Below are 13,657 nucleotides of genomic sequence, written 5' to 3' on the forward strand. Positions count from 1 at the left end.
TCATTTACTTGGAATATTACGGTTTTAGTAAAAAGCAAATCATAGGAGATTCAGGAAAGGACTACCAATTTGAAGAAATGCACTTAACTGTTTGTTGAATTGAACAGGAGACTTTCATGGTACACAGATTCTCAGGATTATGAAACCAGGCCATTGGATTCTGGGACAGTCACATAAGCCATTGTGCTAGATAAAGCTATGATTAGCTTCATTTGTCACATGTACAGGTGAACACACAGGTGAAATTTGAACAACCAACACAGTCCGAGAATGTGCTGGGGGAAGCCAGCAAGCTTTGGCTGCCAATATAGAATGCCTACGACTTACCAACCCTAACCCGCACGTCTCTGGAATGTTGAAGGCAACTGGAGCACTCAGAGGAAACCCACGTGATCATAGGGAGAACATCGACAGCCCTTCCGGAAAGCGGCAGGAATTGAACCCTGATCAGTGATCGCTCACACTGTAACAGCTATGGAACAGTGGAACCCTGATCTTCCGACTGCTGGCACTGATGAAATATCAGTGATTCTGCCTGAGACATCACACAAATAGGACGTGATTTGTCAGAGCATTACGCCAACAGCTACGTTACTGGAGAACTGAAGAACATTTCTCCCTACCTATCCCAGGACTTCAGAGCTCCCCATTAAAACCATGAGGTCCAAAGGAACATCCACAACACTTTAAAAATAACAAATGAAATATCAGTGATTCTGCCTGAGACATCACACAAATAGGATGTGATTTGTCAGAGCAAACAATGCAAATTCCTACACTGATTAAATGTCTTAATTTTCCATAAAATATCCCAGAGGTCACAAAATGCTTAGTTCTGAGAGCCACCAGTTTAAATCCTTTTCCCTGCAAATAACTTGAGATAAGGACATAGTCAATGCAGTCGAACCTCACTACACTGTTCTCCTTTTACTTGTAGGCCCCATGATGTTGACTTCAGTAATTGAAGGTTAAAAGTTCAATTGTTTTGTAAGATTGGAAGTTGATATTAACCCCAGGATTCAAAGTATTTAATGTAGATCTATCTTCACGGTTAAATTAGTGCCAAATTTATTTCAAACAAAACATTAAAGAGAAAATCACCATCATGCAGGCAAAAGAAGCATTTACCATCTCTGCTAAATGTTGAGCATATCATTTAAAAAAAAGCAAGAGAGCCATTTTGGAAAGTATAGATGTTATCAACGTCACAGTCTTGGTCAAGATAGCAGAAATGTGGTTCCACTTTGCTGTTAAAATATACTTTGCTGCATTCCTGAGGAAGGGAAGGCAGAGTCAAATTAATTTTACGTGCAGCAGTTTTGTTGTGGGTTAGCTCACGTTCACTGGGGAGATGTTATTGCAGATATTACCCGGAGACCGAGGGCAACAGCCAGAGTCAAACGTATCACCTTCAGGGTGATGGAGGTGATACTATCACAGCCGCCACTTGAGACATCCGTAAGTGCGGGGAAGATATGAGCTCATCTGTTACTGTTTTAAAAGATGCAGATCTGAGTCTCAAGTTGAACAGTGAACCCATGAGACTGACCACAAACTCCAGATTCATGATTTTCAGTCACATAATATGATCCCTTTATCACTGACATTTTCTGTTTGACCATGATGATTTGAAATTACAGAAACTTCAAAACAATGCACAACTCATGCAAGCAGTCTTTGTGAATATTTAGAGTTGCAAATTATTTTGTATACAATATCATCATAGATTTAGAATTTATAAATACACATTATTTTCTTGCCTTCAATTATACGTAATTCAAAAGCTGAAGTTATACCAGATGACTCAAAAAAAAATTGGAAGTACAGGAAAGACAAAGGGGAGAGGTCAGAAGAATAAACAGGTGCAAGAGAGATATTGAGAAGAAACGTCGGTCTTTATTTATAACATACATTACACAGCCTTTTTCTAGAATAATCTTTACATGCTTTGCCAATGTATGATTAATGCTGCCATTAGCTATGTCATTAGCAACCAAGCCTAGGAACTGCATTCTTGAATAAAAGAAAACAATCAACTATTTCACTTCCATGCCAAAACCAACAATTTTCATAAAGAAACTGAAAACTGACGTCACTGTTTAACAGTGGCAACCAAGCTGAAGCATTCAAGTAACCTCAGCTGAGCCTGAAGCAGGACTGGGCTTCATTAAGCATTTCAACTCAGCTTCAGGAAATCAATGTACTAGTTTATCAGTTTTAAAGGCCAAATTTTTATAAAATGTCTGTGAACATAGTCAGGGGACTGTGAGCAGCAAAAATATTGTAACAAAAAGCCTGTGCACACGCACTTAAAGAAATTTAGACAATTATCACCCCTTAAATTACTTCTGTGGCTCATCTTGCAAAATGCACAGTATCAACATTAATGTTTGTAAAGCTCTGATAGAAATTCTTATGTTTCTTTCAGACGAAAGTAAGTGAGCCCTGTTGAAGGTAATGATCTTTATGCTACTAGATTCATGGAACGATCAGCACAGTAGCTAACTCTCCTTACTTATATGGAAGATCATCCTGACGGGGACTTGGAGTTTAAGGAGGTTTGGTATGTCACAAAAGGCCAGCAAGTTTCTACAGATGTGCTGTGGAGAGCATTCTGACTGGATGCATTATTGCCAGGTATGCAGGCTCCAATGCACAAGATTTAAGAGAGGCTGCAGAAGGTTGTAGACTCAGTCTGCCCCATCACGGGCACAAGCCTCCCACCAATGACGTCGTCTTCCAAAGGTGGAGCCTCAAGAAGGTGGCATTCTTCATTCCGCGACATGCTCTCTTTTCATTATTACCATTGGGGGAGGTAAAAGAGCTTGAAGATGCACACTCAACAGCTTCCTCCCTCTGCCTCAGATTTCTGAACTGTCCACGAATCCATGAACACCACTTCATTATTTCTCTTTTACTCTATTTACTATCACACCAGCCACCAAAGTTTCTTGCAAAGTTTCTTTCAAAAGCAAACAAATTTCATGACGTGTCAGTGATAATAAACCTGACTCTGATTCAGTAGTTAGCTCTCTACTTTCCCCATGGATCTCCTTTCTGAATTTGTTGCAGCTCTCATTGGTGAGGTCCTGCAACGCCCAAGTAAACAGTATCACATGAGAATGGCCGAACACACTTCCCATACAACAGCCGAAAAACTTCAACACACAGATCAAACAATGTCCCTTGATTTAGTTCACTATGAAGCTTTATGCATTTGAGTGTTTTTAAAATCTTATTCAGAAGTATTTTGAAAGATCAAATAAAAGATAAAAATAATTGAAACAGGATTTGAAAGCTTATAAAGTTAAAAAAGAATATTTAGTAAAACTCAATTAAATAAAAAAATGAACTGAAACTCACATTTACTCTTTCAGGCTATTCCCTCCTATTAAATAAAGGCATGAGCAATACCTGCTACAACCTGGCACTCAAATGTGAATTCCATGAGGAATTCAGTGCTGGAATTGAGCTTGGAAAAGGCCAGAGATGAGTGGCCAACAAGTTTGCAACATCCACATTCATAACTGGCAATTCTGAACACTGGTAACTCTACATGAAAGCTCTGTTTGGAAGTGATGGATGATCATGGAGCAGTTCCTATACACCAGCTAGTTACAATATTTATTTACTGTATTTATTCATTTAGAGATGCAGTGTGAAATTGGCCCTTCTGGCCATCCGAACTGCACTGCCAGCAACTCCTGATTTAACCCTAGCCTCATCACAGGACAATTTACAATGCCCAGTTAACCTACTAACTGGTACATCTTTGGACTGTGTGAGGGAACTGGAGTACCGGGAGGAAACCCACTTATTCCACAGGGGTGGTGATGGGTGTACAAACACTGGGATTGAACTCGAAACTCTGTTGTCCCAAGCTGTAATAGCAAGGCACTAACCGCTACGCTGACATGGTGCCCTTTATCAGGATATTCGATCCATTAGCTGCAGCCAACCCACTGGAATTTCTGTCCAATCCTCAATTAGACTTGGAATTTCCTGGGATCAAGGCTGCCGATCAGTGGGGATCTGAGCAGTATACTGTCTTCCCACCAAAAGAGGTGAGCAACTCCCCCCCCCCCCAAATGCCCTGACAAATTGTCAAGGGTTTGAATGTCTTCAAATTTCACAAACATTGAAACAATATTCCAAAAATTACATCCAAAAAGAATTAAAAGTTTAAATACTCAAATTAAATTGTAGCAAACTTCTTAAACACTAAAAGGAACAATTAAAGCAATCAAACACATTTAGAAAGATCTAAATGAATTCAATTCATTCAAAAAATGCAAATAATATGTCATGTATCTCTCTTCCTCCTTCCATCCATGGAGATTGATTAATTTACTGAACCTGAGCCAGGTTTAACATGTCAGAGATTCCAACTTAAGATTTCCCAGTGAAAGTGCTGGGAAATTGGCACTTCATCACTGGATTCCATGAGGAGTGCAGCAAGGGGTCACAGTCTAAAAGACAGTGTTTGGTAACTCCCTAGATGCACAAAGTTTCTGTATTGCTTTCTCTTCTGAAGTTGTATATCTTATTCCCTGTTCCTGCTATTTTTCACCTATCGTCCCACTGCTCCCCGAGGTTTACCTTGTCAGTATTCTTTCTTCTCCCAGTTCACCAACTGCTGTTTCAGATTTACCTAATCCATAGACACAGCTGAGGCCAGACTACCAGATAATTGAGCTGAGGCTAGGAATAGCCAATCTAAACAATTACAGTACGACCAGGAGAAAAAGCAAATATGCACTTTGGGAAAAAGAGTCTAAAATTACACCACTTGGATTTCAAGCATTTAAATATTGCTTCTTTTACCTACATATTTTTGTTAATTTAAAACATTTCAGATAAAATGCACGTAGGGGTATATATAAAAAAAGTTTTGAGATATGACCGTAGCGGTAGGTTGGTTCAAAAATCATTAATATATACTGTTTATATGAAACTATTTTAATGTATTTAGCAAGGTGGGGGCATTTTTAGCAATGCAGATGAACAATTTGGTGAAGATCACGCTCAATCTCAATTTCTGCATCTACCAGGCATGGGAAAGAAGTTGGATATGGAGTCAAAGGCTCAAAGGTTGTACAAATAATTTACGAGCTTTACATCTACCCATTTCTTGCTACAGTGAACCAATCCAGCACAATGCAGGAAAGATAAACATTCAATAAAAAAAATATAGAAGCCAGGTAGATTGAAGACATGGTCATAAAGAAGAGATTATAGGAAAAGAGGTGAGGAAGGGGTTCTACATAGAGTCCAATACTAAACTGTCATGCTTAGAACAGTGAATGTGCGGTCACTGGGTGACTGAAGAGTGGCCGGAGAACAAGTATAAAGGTTTTCACACCTACACGCAGACAATGGTGATCGGTATGGATGCTGTCTTTGGCCAGGTGCACAGACCCCTCAAGTGAACACTCGAGGGCTTTGATATGTTTAGAGGCAACAAGATAACATTAGGAAATGCTAAAAACACTGCTTTTTATTGCTCATACTTTTTCAGTTTACCCATTACAAATTATACAAAAAAAAATCTGCAGCATCTGATTTTGCTTTCAAAACCTAACGTTTCCTTTCTTTACATCACTCATCCACCTTCCTGTGGATGGTAAACCTGCAAATCATAAATGCGGGTAGGCAACGATATAAAATGCAATTTAAAGAGTTCTGGAAGGGCAAACAAAAACTTGAGATTGGTCCACTAAAATGCAGAATTGTTTTTGCTATCTGAACTAGTGGGTTGCGTAGATTGGAGGACTTTACTTTTGGAAAAAAATTGGATAGGCTGGACTTGCTTTTCTTGGAGTGAAGGAAAATGGAGTATGGCCTGACAAAGGGGTATAAAATTATATGGGGCAGAGGCGATGGAGAGTCAGAATCTTTTATCCGTGCTGGGTTTATCAAAAACCAAATGGCCTAGGACGAAGATTGGAAGAAGTTTTAAAGAGAATCTGGAGAGAAGATTATATTTACTCCTAAAATATTTGATATCTGGAACTCACTGCCAGAGGAGGCAGTGGAATAATATCCAAGTGGTATGTTTAAGAGACACTTACAGAGGCACTTGAATAGAAAAGGCATAGATGGATAATGTGGACAATGTGCTAGTGCAGATGGGTAAAAAGGTTGACTTGGATACTGTCATTAAAGTATCCATTTCTTTGCTCTACAACTCTATGACTTTCTAACTCTATAGTCCTATGTTCTTAATTAGCAAATTGGCTGTGATCTTCTCAAAAAGTCTGCACTATTACCATAAATAATTGCAGAAAGTGATTTGATAAACATTTTTAAGTGCATTTTATTCTATTTAAAGTCTATATGAAACACCATTTTTAAATCTAAGTGGGAATCATCTCCTTTCCTAGTCTTGTTAAATGAATAAATCGCACTCAACCCACCCTACCTCCCAACTTTAAACAGGTTTCTGTAATGACCTTACATCAAAGGAGGTTCAATGACTATCTTCCAGCCTGAGGTACATGGCAAATGACTGTCTTTAACCATCCTGGCAGCTGTTTACAAGAGAAAAGCACTCTAGTTTCCAAGAGATAAATTACTCACAACAAAGAACATGGTATACAAAAAGAGGCTCAACACTGCATTTCCCAAATTTTTGTATTTTAACCCAGGCTAAAAAGAGCAAGGTAGTATTCAAAACTCTTCTCTGAAAACACCTGCCTGATAACGTTATTTACAACTTACAAATGGTAAAAAATGTGAATAAACGAAGGCAACAGTTTTCTCCTGTTTATTTCTGTTACACCCCCTCTCCTTCCATGGGCAAATGTATATCCCTCATTTATCAACAAAAGTAAAATGTAGTTGCTAATTTTACATTATCAGAAGATATCAGAAGCCCAGATGCAAAGTTTCAAGATTTGAAATTGTTTAATGTCATTTCCAGTACACAAATGAAAAGAATACAATAATTGCTTTTGTAGATCCAATGCAGCACAAAAAAGTACATTAAGATAAAGAACACAATATTAAAAACACAATAAATACATTATATATCTTACTGACATAGATCCATTAGATGGTAGGCACAGGAATGTTGTATATAATGTACAAACAGGAAATGGTAAAGTAGTGGTGGTTAGGGGGTGGGGGGGGAGTGGATTAGTGGTTGAACGTGTTGATCAGCTTTACTGCTTGGAGAAAGTAATTGTTTCTGAGTCTTGTGATAGTGGCTTGGACGCTACGTAGTCTTCTCCCTGATGGAAGTGGGATAAACAGTTCACGAACAGGATGGTGGGTGGGATCTTTCTGATGTTCCTGGCCTTTTTTGAGTACCTTTCAGTATATGTCCTTGATAGCCGATACCAGTGATGCATTGGGCAGTTTTGACTGCCTGTTGTAGAGCTCCCCTGCCTGCTGCAGTGCAGTTTCTGGATCATGCACTGAAACAACACATCAGGATGCTGTCCACTGCGCATCTGTAGAACATTGTGAGTATCGATGTGTAAAGTCCAGCTCTCTTCAGCATCCTCAGGTAGTAGAGGCATTGATGAACTTTCTTGATTGGTTGTTCTGGCACCATGAGAGGTTGTGTGAGATATGCACTGCCAGGAGTCTGAAATTGCCTGCTGTGTCACCGATGTGAAGAGGGACTGAGTGGTGGGAGTTCTCCTGAAGTTAATAACCATCTCCTTTGTCTTGTTGACATTGATGAGGGGGTTATTTGCCAGGCACCAGGCCTCGAGCTCAGTCACCTCTTCTCTGTAGGCCATCTCATCATTGTTGGTGATCAGCCCCACCACTGACGAAATTGACAATGTGATTGATCGGGTGTTTGGCTGTGCAGACACTTGTGAGCAGAGTGTACAGCACACAACCCTGGGGGGCACCTATGTTGAGGATGATGGGGAGTAAAGACCGGTTGTGCGTCCTGATATCTGGGGTCTGTTGGTTTGGAAGTCCAACACTGAATCAAAATATGGTATATTTAGATAGAGGGGTAGGAGCTTGTTCACCAAAAGGGTCCTTAGACTTCTCAGAGCAATACGTAATAAAATCAAGAAAAAAGATTGCTCCTTGTTCAATCTTCTTTTGGCCTGAACAGATATAGAGAGCCAAGACAATACGATGTTTTTGGTTCATTAATATGTGCTGTAAAGTAATGCAGAAATATAGCCTTATTCACCGCTCTACAGCACAAGTCCTGTTCTGTCTAATGTCTTTCATTCCCATTATCTCAACTTTTGCTTAACTATTCTAGGTCCTCGTTCTCCACTTCAATGCTTCATTAGTAAAACCTCAGCCCACACTTCCCTGAGCTGATGTTTATAGCGTTTTACCCTGTAACTCCCCCTGACAGAGCCTCTCAGGACTTAGAGCCCACTTTCAATTATTTTTCTAAACTTTTCTTCTTATTTCCTGCTTCAGCGTGCCTATAAATATCATTCAACATCCCTTCAAGTGAGCTTTCAATCACCCATTATTATTCAGTTTGCCCTCATTCAGCCAAAGGGTATTACCTTCATCTAGAAACCATATGAATACAAATAGGATTACAATATTTTCAAGATTATTCTGTGGCTATGGCTTTTAAACATACTCTCTTTGTTGTTAAAAGACTTTTCTAAGTTTGGTATTCTCATACTGAAACATGGACTTAGAATGAAGGTGATAATAACTCAGGCAATATTATACAGGGAAAAACATTTAAGTTTAATTAAAATATATTCTTCATAGATAAATAGGGCAAAGACCATTCAGCCTATCATGTCAGTACCATCTCCCTGGCAGAGAAATTTACTAGTTCCACCCATTTAATCTTTCTCTGTTGCCTTGTCATTTTCCTTCAGCATATGTCTCTCTTAAAGGCCACTTTGGGACCCGTCTCCACCACATCTGCAGGCAGGACATTGAGACATGTTACATAAACAAGCTTTGTCACTCATTTATCTTCCCTTTCATTTTATTCCCGTTACCTCCAGTCCTCAACCCCTCCATCAAAGGGATACAGCTTCTCAATATTCATTGTGTCCACTCCTTTGATACACAACATCAAATGTCAGCCTTCTCCAAGCCTCTGCACTGTTCTTATAACAGTGCTCCTTCATCCCCAGAACCATTCTCGTAAATCATTACTGAACTTGTTTTTATCTTTTGTGATGCAGTGGCAAAATGAGCACAATACAGTCGGCCCTCCTTATCCACGGGGGACTGGTTCTGGGACCCCTCGCGGATACCAAAATTCGCAGATGCTCAAGTCCCTTATTCAACCTGTCTCAATGCGATGGACCTTAGGATCAGGCGGAACCCCAGACCTTATTTAACCTGTCCCAGTGTGGTGGACATTAGGACCCAGCGGCAGACCTCTGAATCCGCAGTGTTTCTGTTCGCGAAAATAATCACGATTGCGATTGAAAATAAAGTGGAAATAATAAAACAATCGGAAAGAGGTGAAACGCCATCGGTCACTGGAAAAGTGTTAGGCTACGTTGGTCAATGATCGGAACAATTTTAAAGGATAAAGTGAGAAAGGCTCTGCCCTGATGAAAGCTACAATTATTACTAAGCAACACAGTGGTTTAATTATTGGGTTTTAGGGTTTTGATCCTCCACATCAACCCGGCACGGTGGAGAGTGCACTCGGGAGCGATCTGACCCGAGTCCCGAGAACTTCCGTTCCCGAGCCCGGCGCTGAAACATACGTTCTTAAGTGTTTTATATGCATAGAAAGGTAAAATATATACTATGTACTAAGACAAACGTTTGACTAACTGACACTAAATAATACCGGATGTACCTGTTCCGACTTACTTAGTAAGAGAACTTCCAAATTTTTTCGATCCCGAACCACGATAACCCACGCACATCCTCCCGTATACTTTAAATTATCCCTAGATTACTTATAATACCTAATAGAATGTAAATACTATGTAAAATGGTTGTTATACTGCATTGTTTAGGGAATAATGACAAGAAAAAAAAGTCTGTACATGCTCGAACAACAAGTGCTGGAAGAGCAATTCCGGGTTTTCGTGATTCGCGGTTGGTTGAATTTGCGGATGCGATGCGGAATTCGCGGATAAGGAGGGCCGACTGTACTCCACTTGGGACTGGACCAATGTTTTTATAAAAGTTCAGTTTAATTTCCTAGTTTTTAAACTCTACACAACTACTGATAAAGCCCAGATGATGGAAAAAAAAGATTGAAACAATGGAACAAAATAAAACTGAGTGGTCTTTAATCCATACACTATATTCATTTCAATTTGATGGTACACCAGATCAGGTTTATTATTGCTTACATACTGTATGTTACAGAATTTGCTGGTTGTGGAAGCTGTACAGTGCAAGACATAAAAGCTACTCTAAGTTACAGAACGAAATAGTGCGAAGGATTGTTGTCCCTTCCATAATTTAAGCAGCTTGTCACTTTTAACGTGTTCATAGCTTACTGAAATTATGGTAAACGTGCATTGTTTTGAAGATGTGCTATCTGCTTTTACGTTGGTATGAAATGAAGTAAAGATTTATCTGCATGTTACAATTATGCACATACCTTGTACTACCAAATAGACAGAAGCAGATGTGACACCCCCTTCATTTGCAGCAATGCAGCTGTATGGCCCAGCATCGGCTGGCTGCACATTCCTGATCTCCAGAGACAGGTTGCTCATTACTCTCACTCTGTGCCTCTCTGACAGTCTTGGGTCGATGCCATTTCTCTGCCAGGTCAGGTTGTAGCGCACCGTGCTCAGTGTCAAGCAGGTGAGAGTGGCCCGCTCCCCAGGAATGGCAGTGACATTTCTGGGCACCTGAATGGTTGGGGGTGGTTCTGCACATGTAATGAAAAAGAAAAGGTAAGTTATTCAAAATGAAATCATTGATCAATGTCCTGTTCTTTGGCCTTCATTGCAAAAGTTGTCAAGGTTTCCTTGCTGAAGTAACTGCATAAGTTGTTTTTCTAACTAAATCTAAAAGCTCAAAATATAATTAATTCTAATTAGACTATAAGTAATACTATCTGACCCTGTTCCACAACTTGATGAATTAGAGTCTGTGTTGACATCTTCTAAAATTTACTTCTATGTTTTAGCCATCCATGGAGAGTGAAAATAAATTAACACTTCAGGTTCAGGAACTGCATTGATCCAAAATGTTAATTCACCTCTTCTCCTGATCTGCTTGATCTGAAGAATACATCCAGCATTCTCTGTTTTTGTAATAGAAATAAAATTCAAATTACTTGTCTCCCACAAAGTGTCTGGGGGTCCTGCTGACTGACACTTCCTGTGCAGGCAGCAAGGATACCTGTTCCAAATTAATAGGTTCCTTTTTTAAAAAGCAAAATCATGATTACACTGGGTCCCATTAACATTACTTTACAAATTACCTTTCAGTGCTGAATATCATATCTTATGAAAACAATTAAACTAATAAAGTGCACCTGTGAATGGGAGCAACAAAATCAGCTGATTTTTGTAAGATCCTCTGTCTGAGTTGATCTACAGAGAGAAGCAGTTTTAAAGAAAGACAAGCTCATGCACAGGATCTTCCTTGCTTAGTACAAAAGCACAACAAACATCAGCACCCCCTGTGGTCAACTTTCACATTTCAATCTCTAATTAGGAGGCCATATTTTAGAAGAGAATTAAAGGCTTTAGTGAGGCCTCCCTCATTAATCACCTAACGAAACAAAAAATGCAGAGTGGGAGCAAATCAAACTCAATCCCAATGGGCTAAGAAAAAGCAAAAACAGCTCTGCAAACTGAAATCATTAGTGGTTCAATCCATCTACCATTTCAAAACTCACAAATTACACCAATTGTTACTGAATATTTTTAGCAAGCGAGCATACAGGTCTAAAATTACTGGTGCTTAATATGTGTTCAGGGGGAAATCCACGATTAGCTCATGCTGAACACACAAATTCCTATTTAACACAAGATAGGGACAGCAGATGTGAAAAACATTGAGCAACACACGTCAACTACTGGAAGAACTCATCAAGTCAGGCAGCATCAATGGAGGGAAATGAATATTTGATGCGTTGGGCTGAGGCCCTCCATCAGGACTCCTACTGAAAATCACACACATGGTAGTACAACACAGATACTCCGTCTTGCATCACTTTGGCACATGGTGTCATGTTTCAGTGAATTTCTAGGCCATGAGTTATTTTATTTATATACTATTCTAGGATTTATGTAAGTGCATGAAGCCCTTTGATCACTAAACTAGGGATTTCTTTACTCCTTTAATCAGTAAGTGGTATTTCTGGGTTGGACTGTGACTTATTCCTATGAGTCGGATCTCTTTCAGTCGTCTGTTCCAACTTCACATGTGTAAGCAGAAAGCCAGCAGCTCATGTCATAAATATCTTAGCTTTTGTCTCATAAATTTATTGGACCAGGAGAAATGTTCCAGGCAGTGTAATAAAAGGGTATTTTTCATTTTTAATTGAGCGCTAAATCACACTAGTGAGTACATGTCCCTTAAACAGTCTGGCATCCATGGATAATTTACATAATCGGATAAAATCCGTAACTTTGAAAGATCTGGCTTAAAGATTCAAAGTACATTTGAAGTGTCTTTTGTTTTAATGCCAAGAATCCATAAAGTCAATGTTTAAAAATTTGAAGTATTAATTCAAGTTATGAAGCAAAACATAACAAAACAACGCAGGGATAAATACATCTGCCTTTACCTGTCATATCAGCCTAATGGTATACAGTGGATTCCAGCTAATTGGTTCACACTGGGACCAGCAGACTTTGGCCCCAGTTAGCTGAAGTTTCATAGAAGTAGTTAATAAGGTTTTTAAAAAAAAGACAAACTGAATAAGAAATTACGTATTTAAATGAAATACAGAACAAATTCAAACACTACCAATACTACTACAGTACTATAAAACCGTGTATTAGTCCTAACAGTTATCGAGTGTTGAATTCATCCAGAGTGCGCAGTGAATAAAATTAGACCAGGCACCTAGTGCAGATAACTGACTGACTTCACACAATACTACCGATGACTGTATCCTCCAAATCTTCATTTTCATTGTAACATTCAAGATGGTTGTCAACACCTTCAAATTCTTTGATGATCCTAACGTGAAGTAGTGAAATCGTTTCATTTTCACTCTGGCCGATTCTGGCATCATTAAGCCTGAGTACTAAAAAGCACACTGAGCAAAACGGTTTGGAATTGTGTTACTGCTTTTTACTGACAAACATCACTACTTTTGACACAAACACATGCAACCAACACTATTTAATAACTGTTCACTCTGAGCACAGTGTAGTGTCTAACCGACATGCAAGAGCATGCGACTGATGCGAGTTAGAACCTGTTTGCCAATGGTCTCCTGCCCCAGTTAAGCGGCAGGGTGTCCCAAACAACTAATGGAAATCCCAGCTTTTCTTGATAGATTGATTTTGTTCTTTATGATCTGTCCCAAATAAGCAGCTGCCCCAATTAACTGGAATCCACTGTATTTACACAGAAACAAACTGTATATATATTCTTTCAGCTGATGCTATATTTGTCTCTCTATTTGATTTTTTCTTAGCTGTTTGTTTCCAAATAAGACCAATCCAATTGAATCTTATTTAAATGGAATCACTAATGTTAAAACTATTAGCGCCCCAGGCCTAAATATTCTCCTGTACTATAAACAGTCGTGGCA

General features: G+C 39.2%; 1 protein-coding gene across 1 annotated transcript in view; it reads right to left on the minus strand.

Annotated features, from left to right (window-relative positions):
- Positions 1-13,657, minus strand: part of hmcn1 (hemicentin 1) — a 489,515-nt gene that overhangs the window by 304,799 nt on the left and 171,059 nt on the right. The window contains exon 11 of the mRNA XM_073063293.1: positions 10,532-10,807. Within this exon, the coding sequence (XP_072919394.1) occupies positions 10,532-10,807 (276 nt within the window). The remainder of the gene's footprint in view (positions 1-10,531; positions 10,808-13,657) is intronic.

Source organism: Hemitrygon akajei, chromosome 12, assembly GCF_048418815.1.
Source record: "Hemitrygon akajei chromosome 12, sHemAka1.3, whole genome shotgun sequence".
NCBI lineage: Eukaryota > Metazoa > Chordata > Chondrichthyes > Myliobatiformes > Dasyatidae > Hemitrygon > Hemitrygon akajei.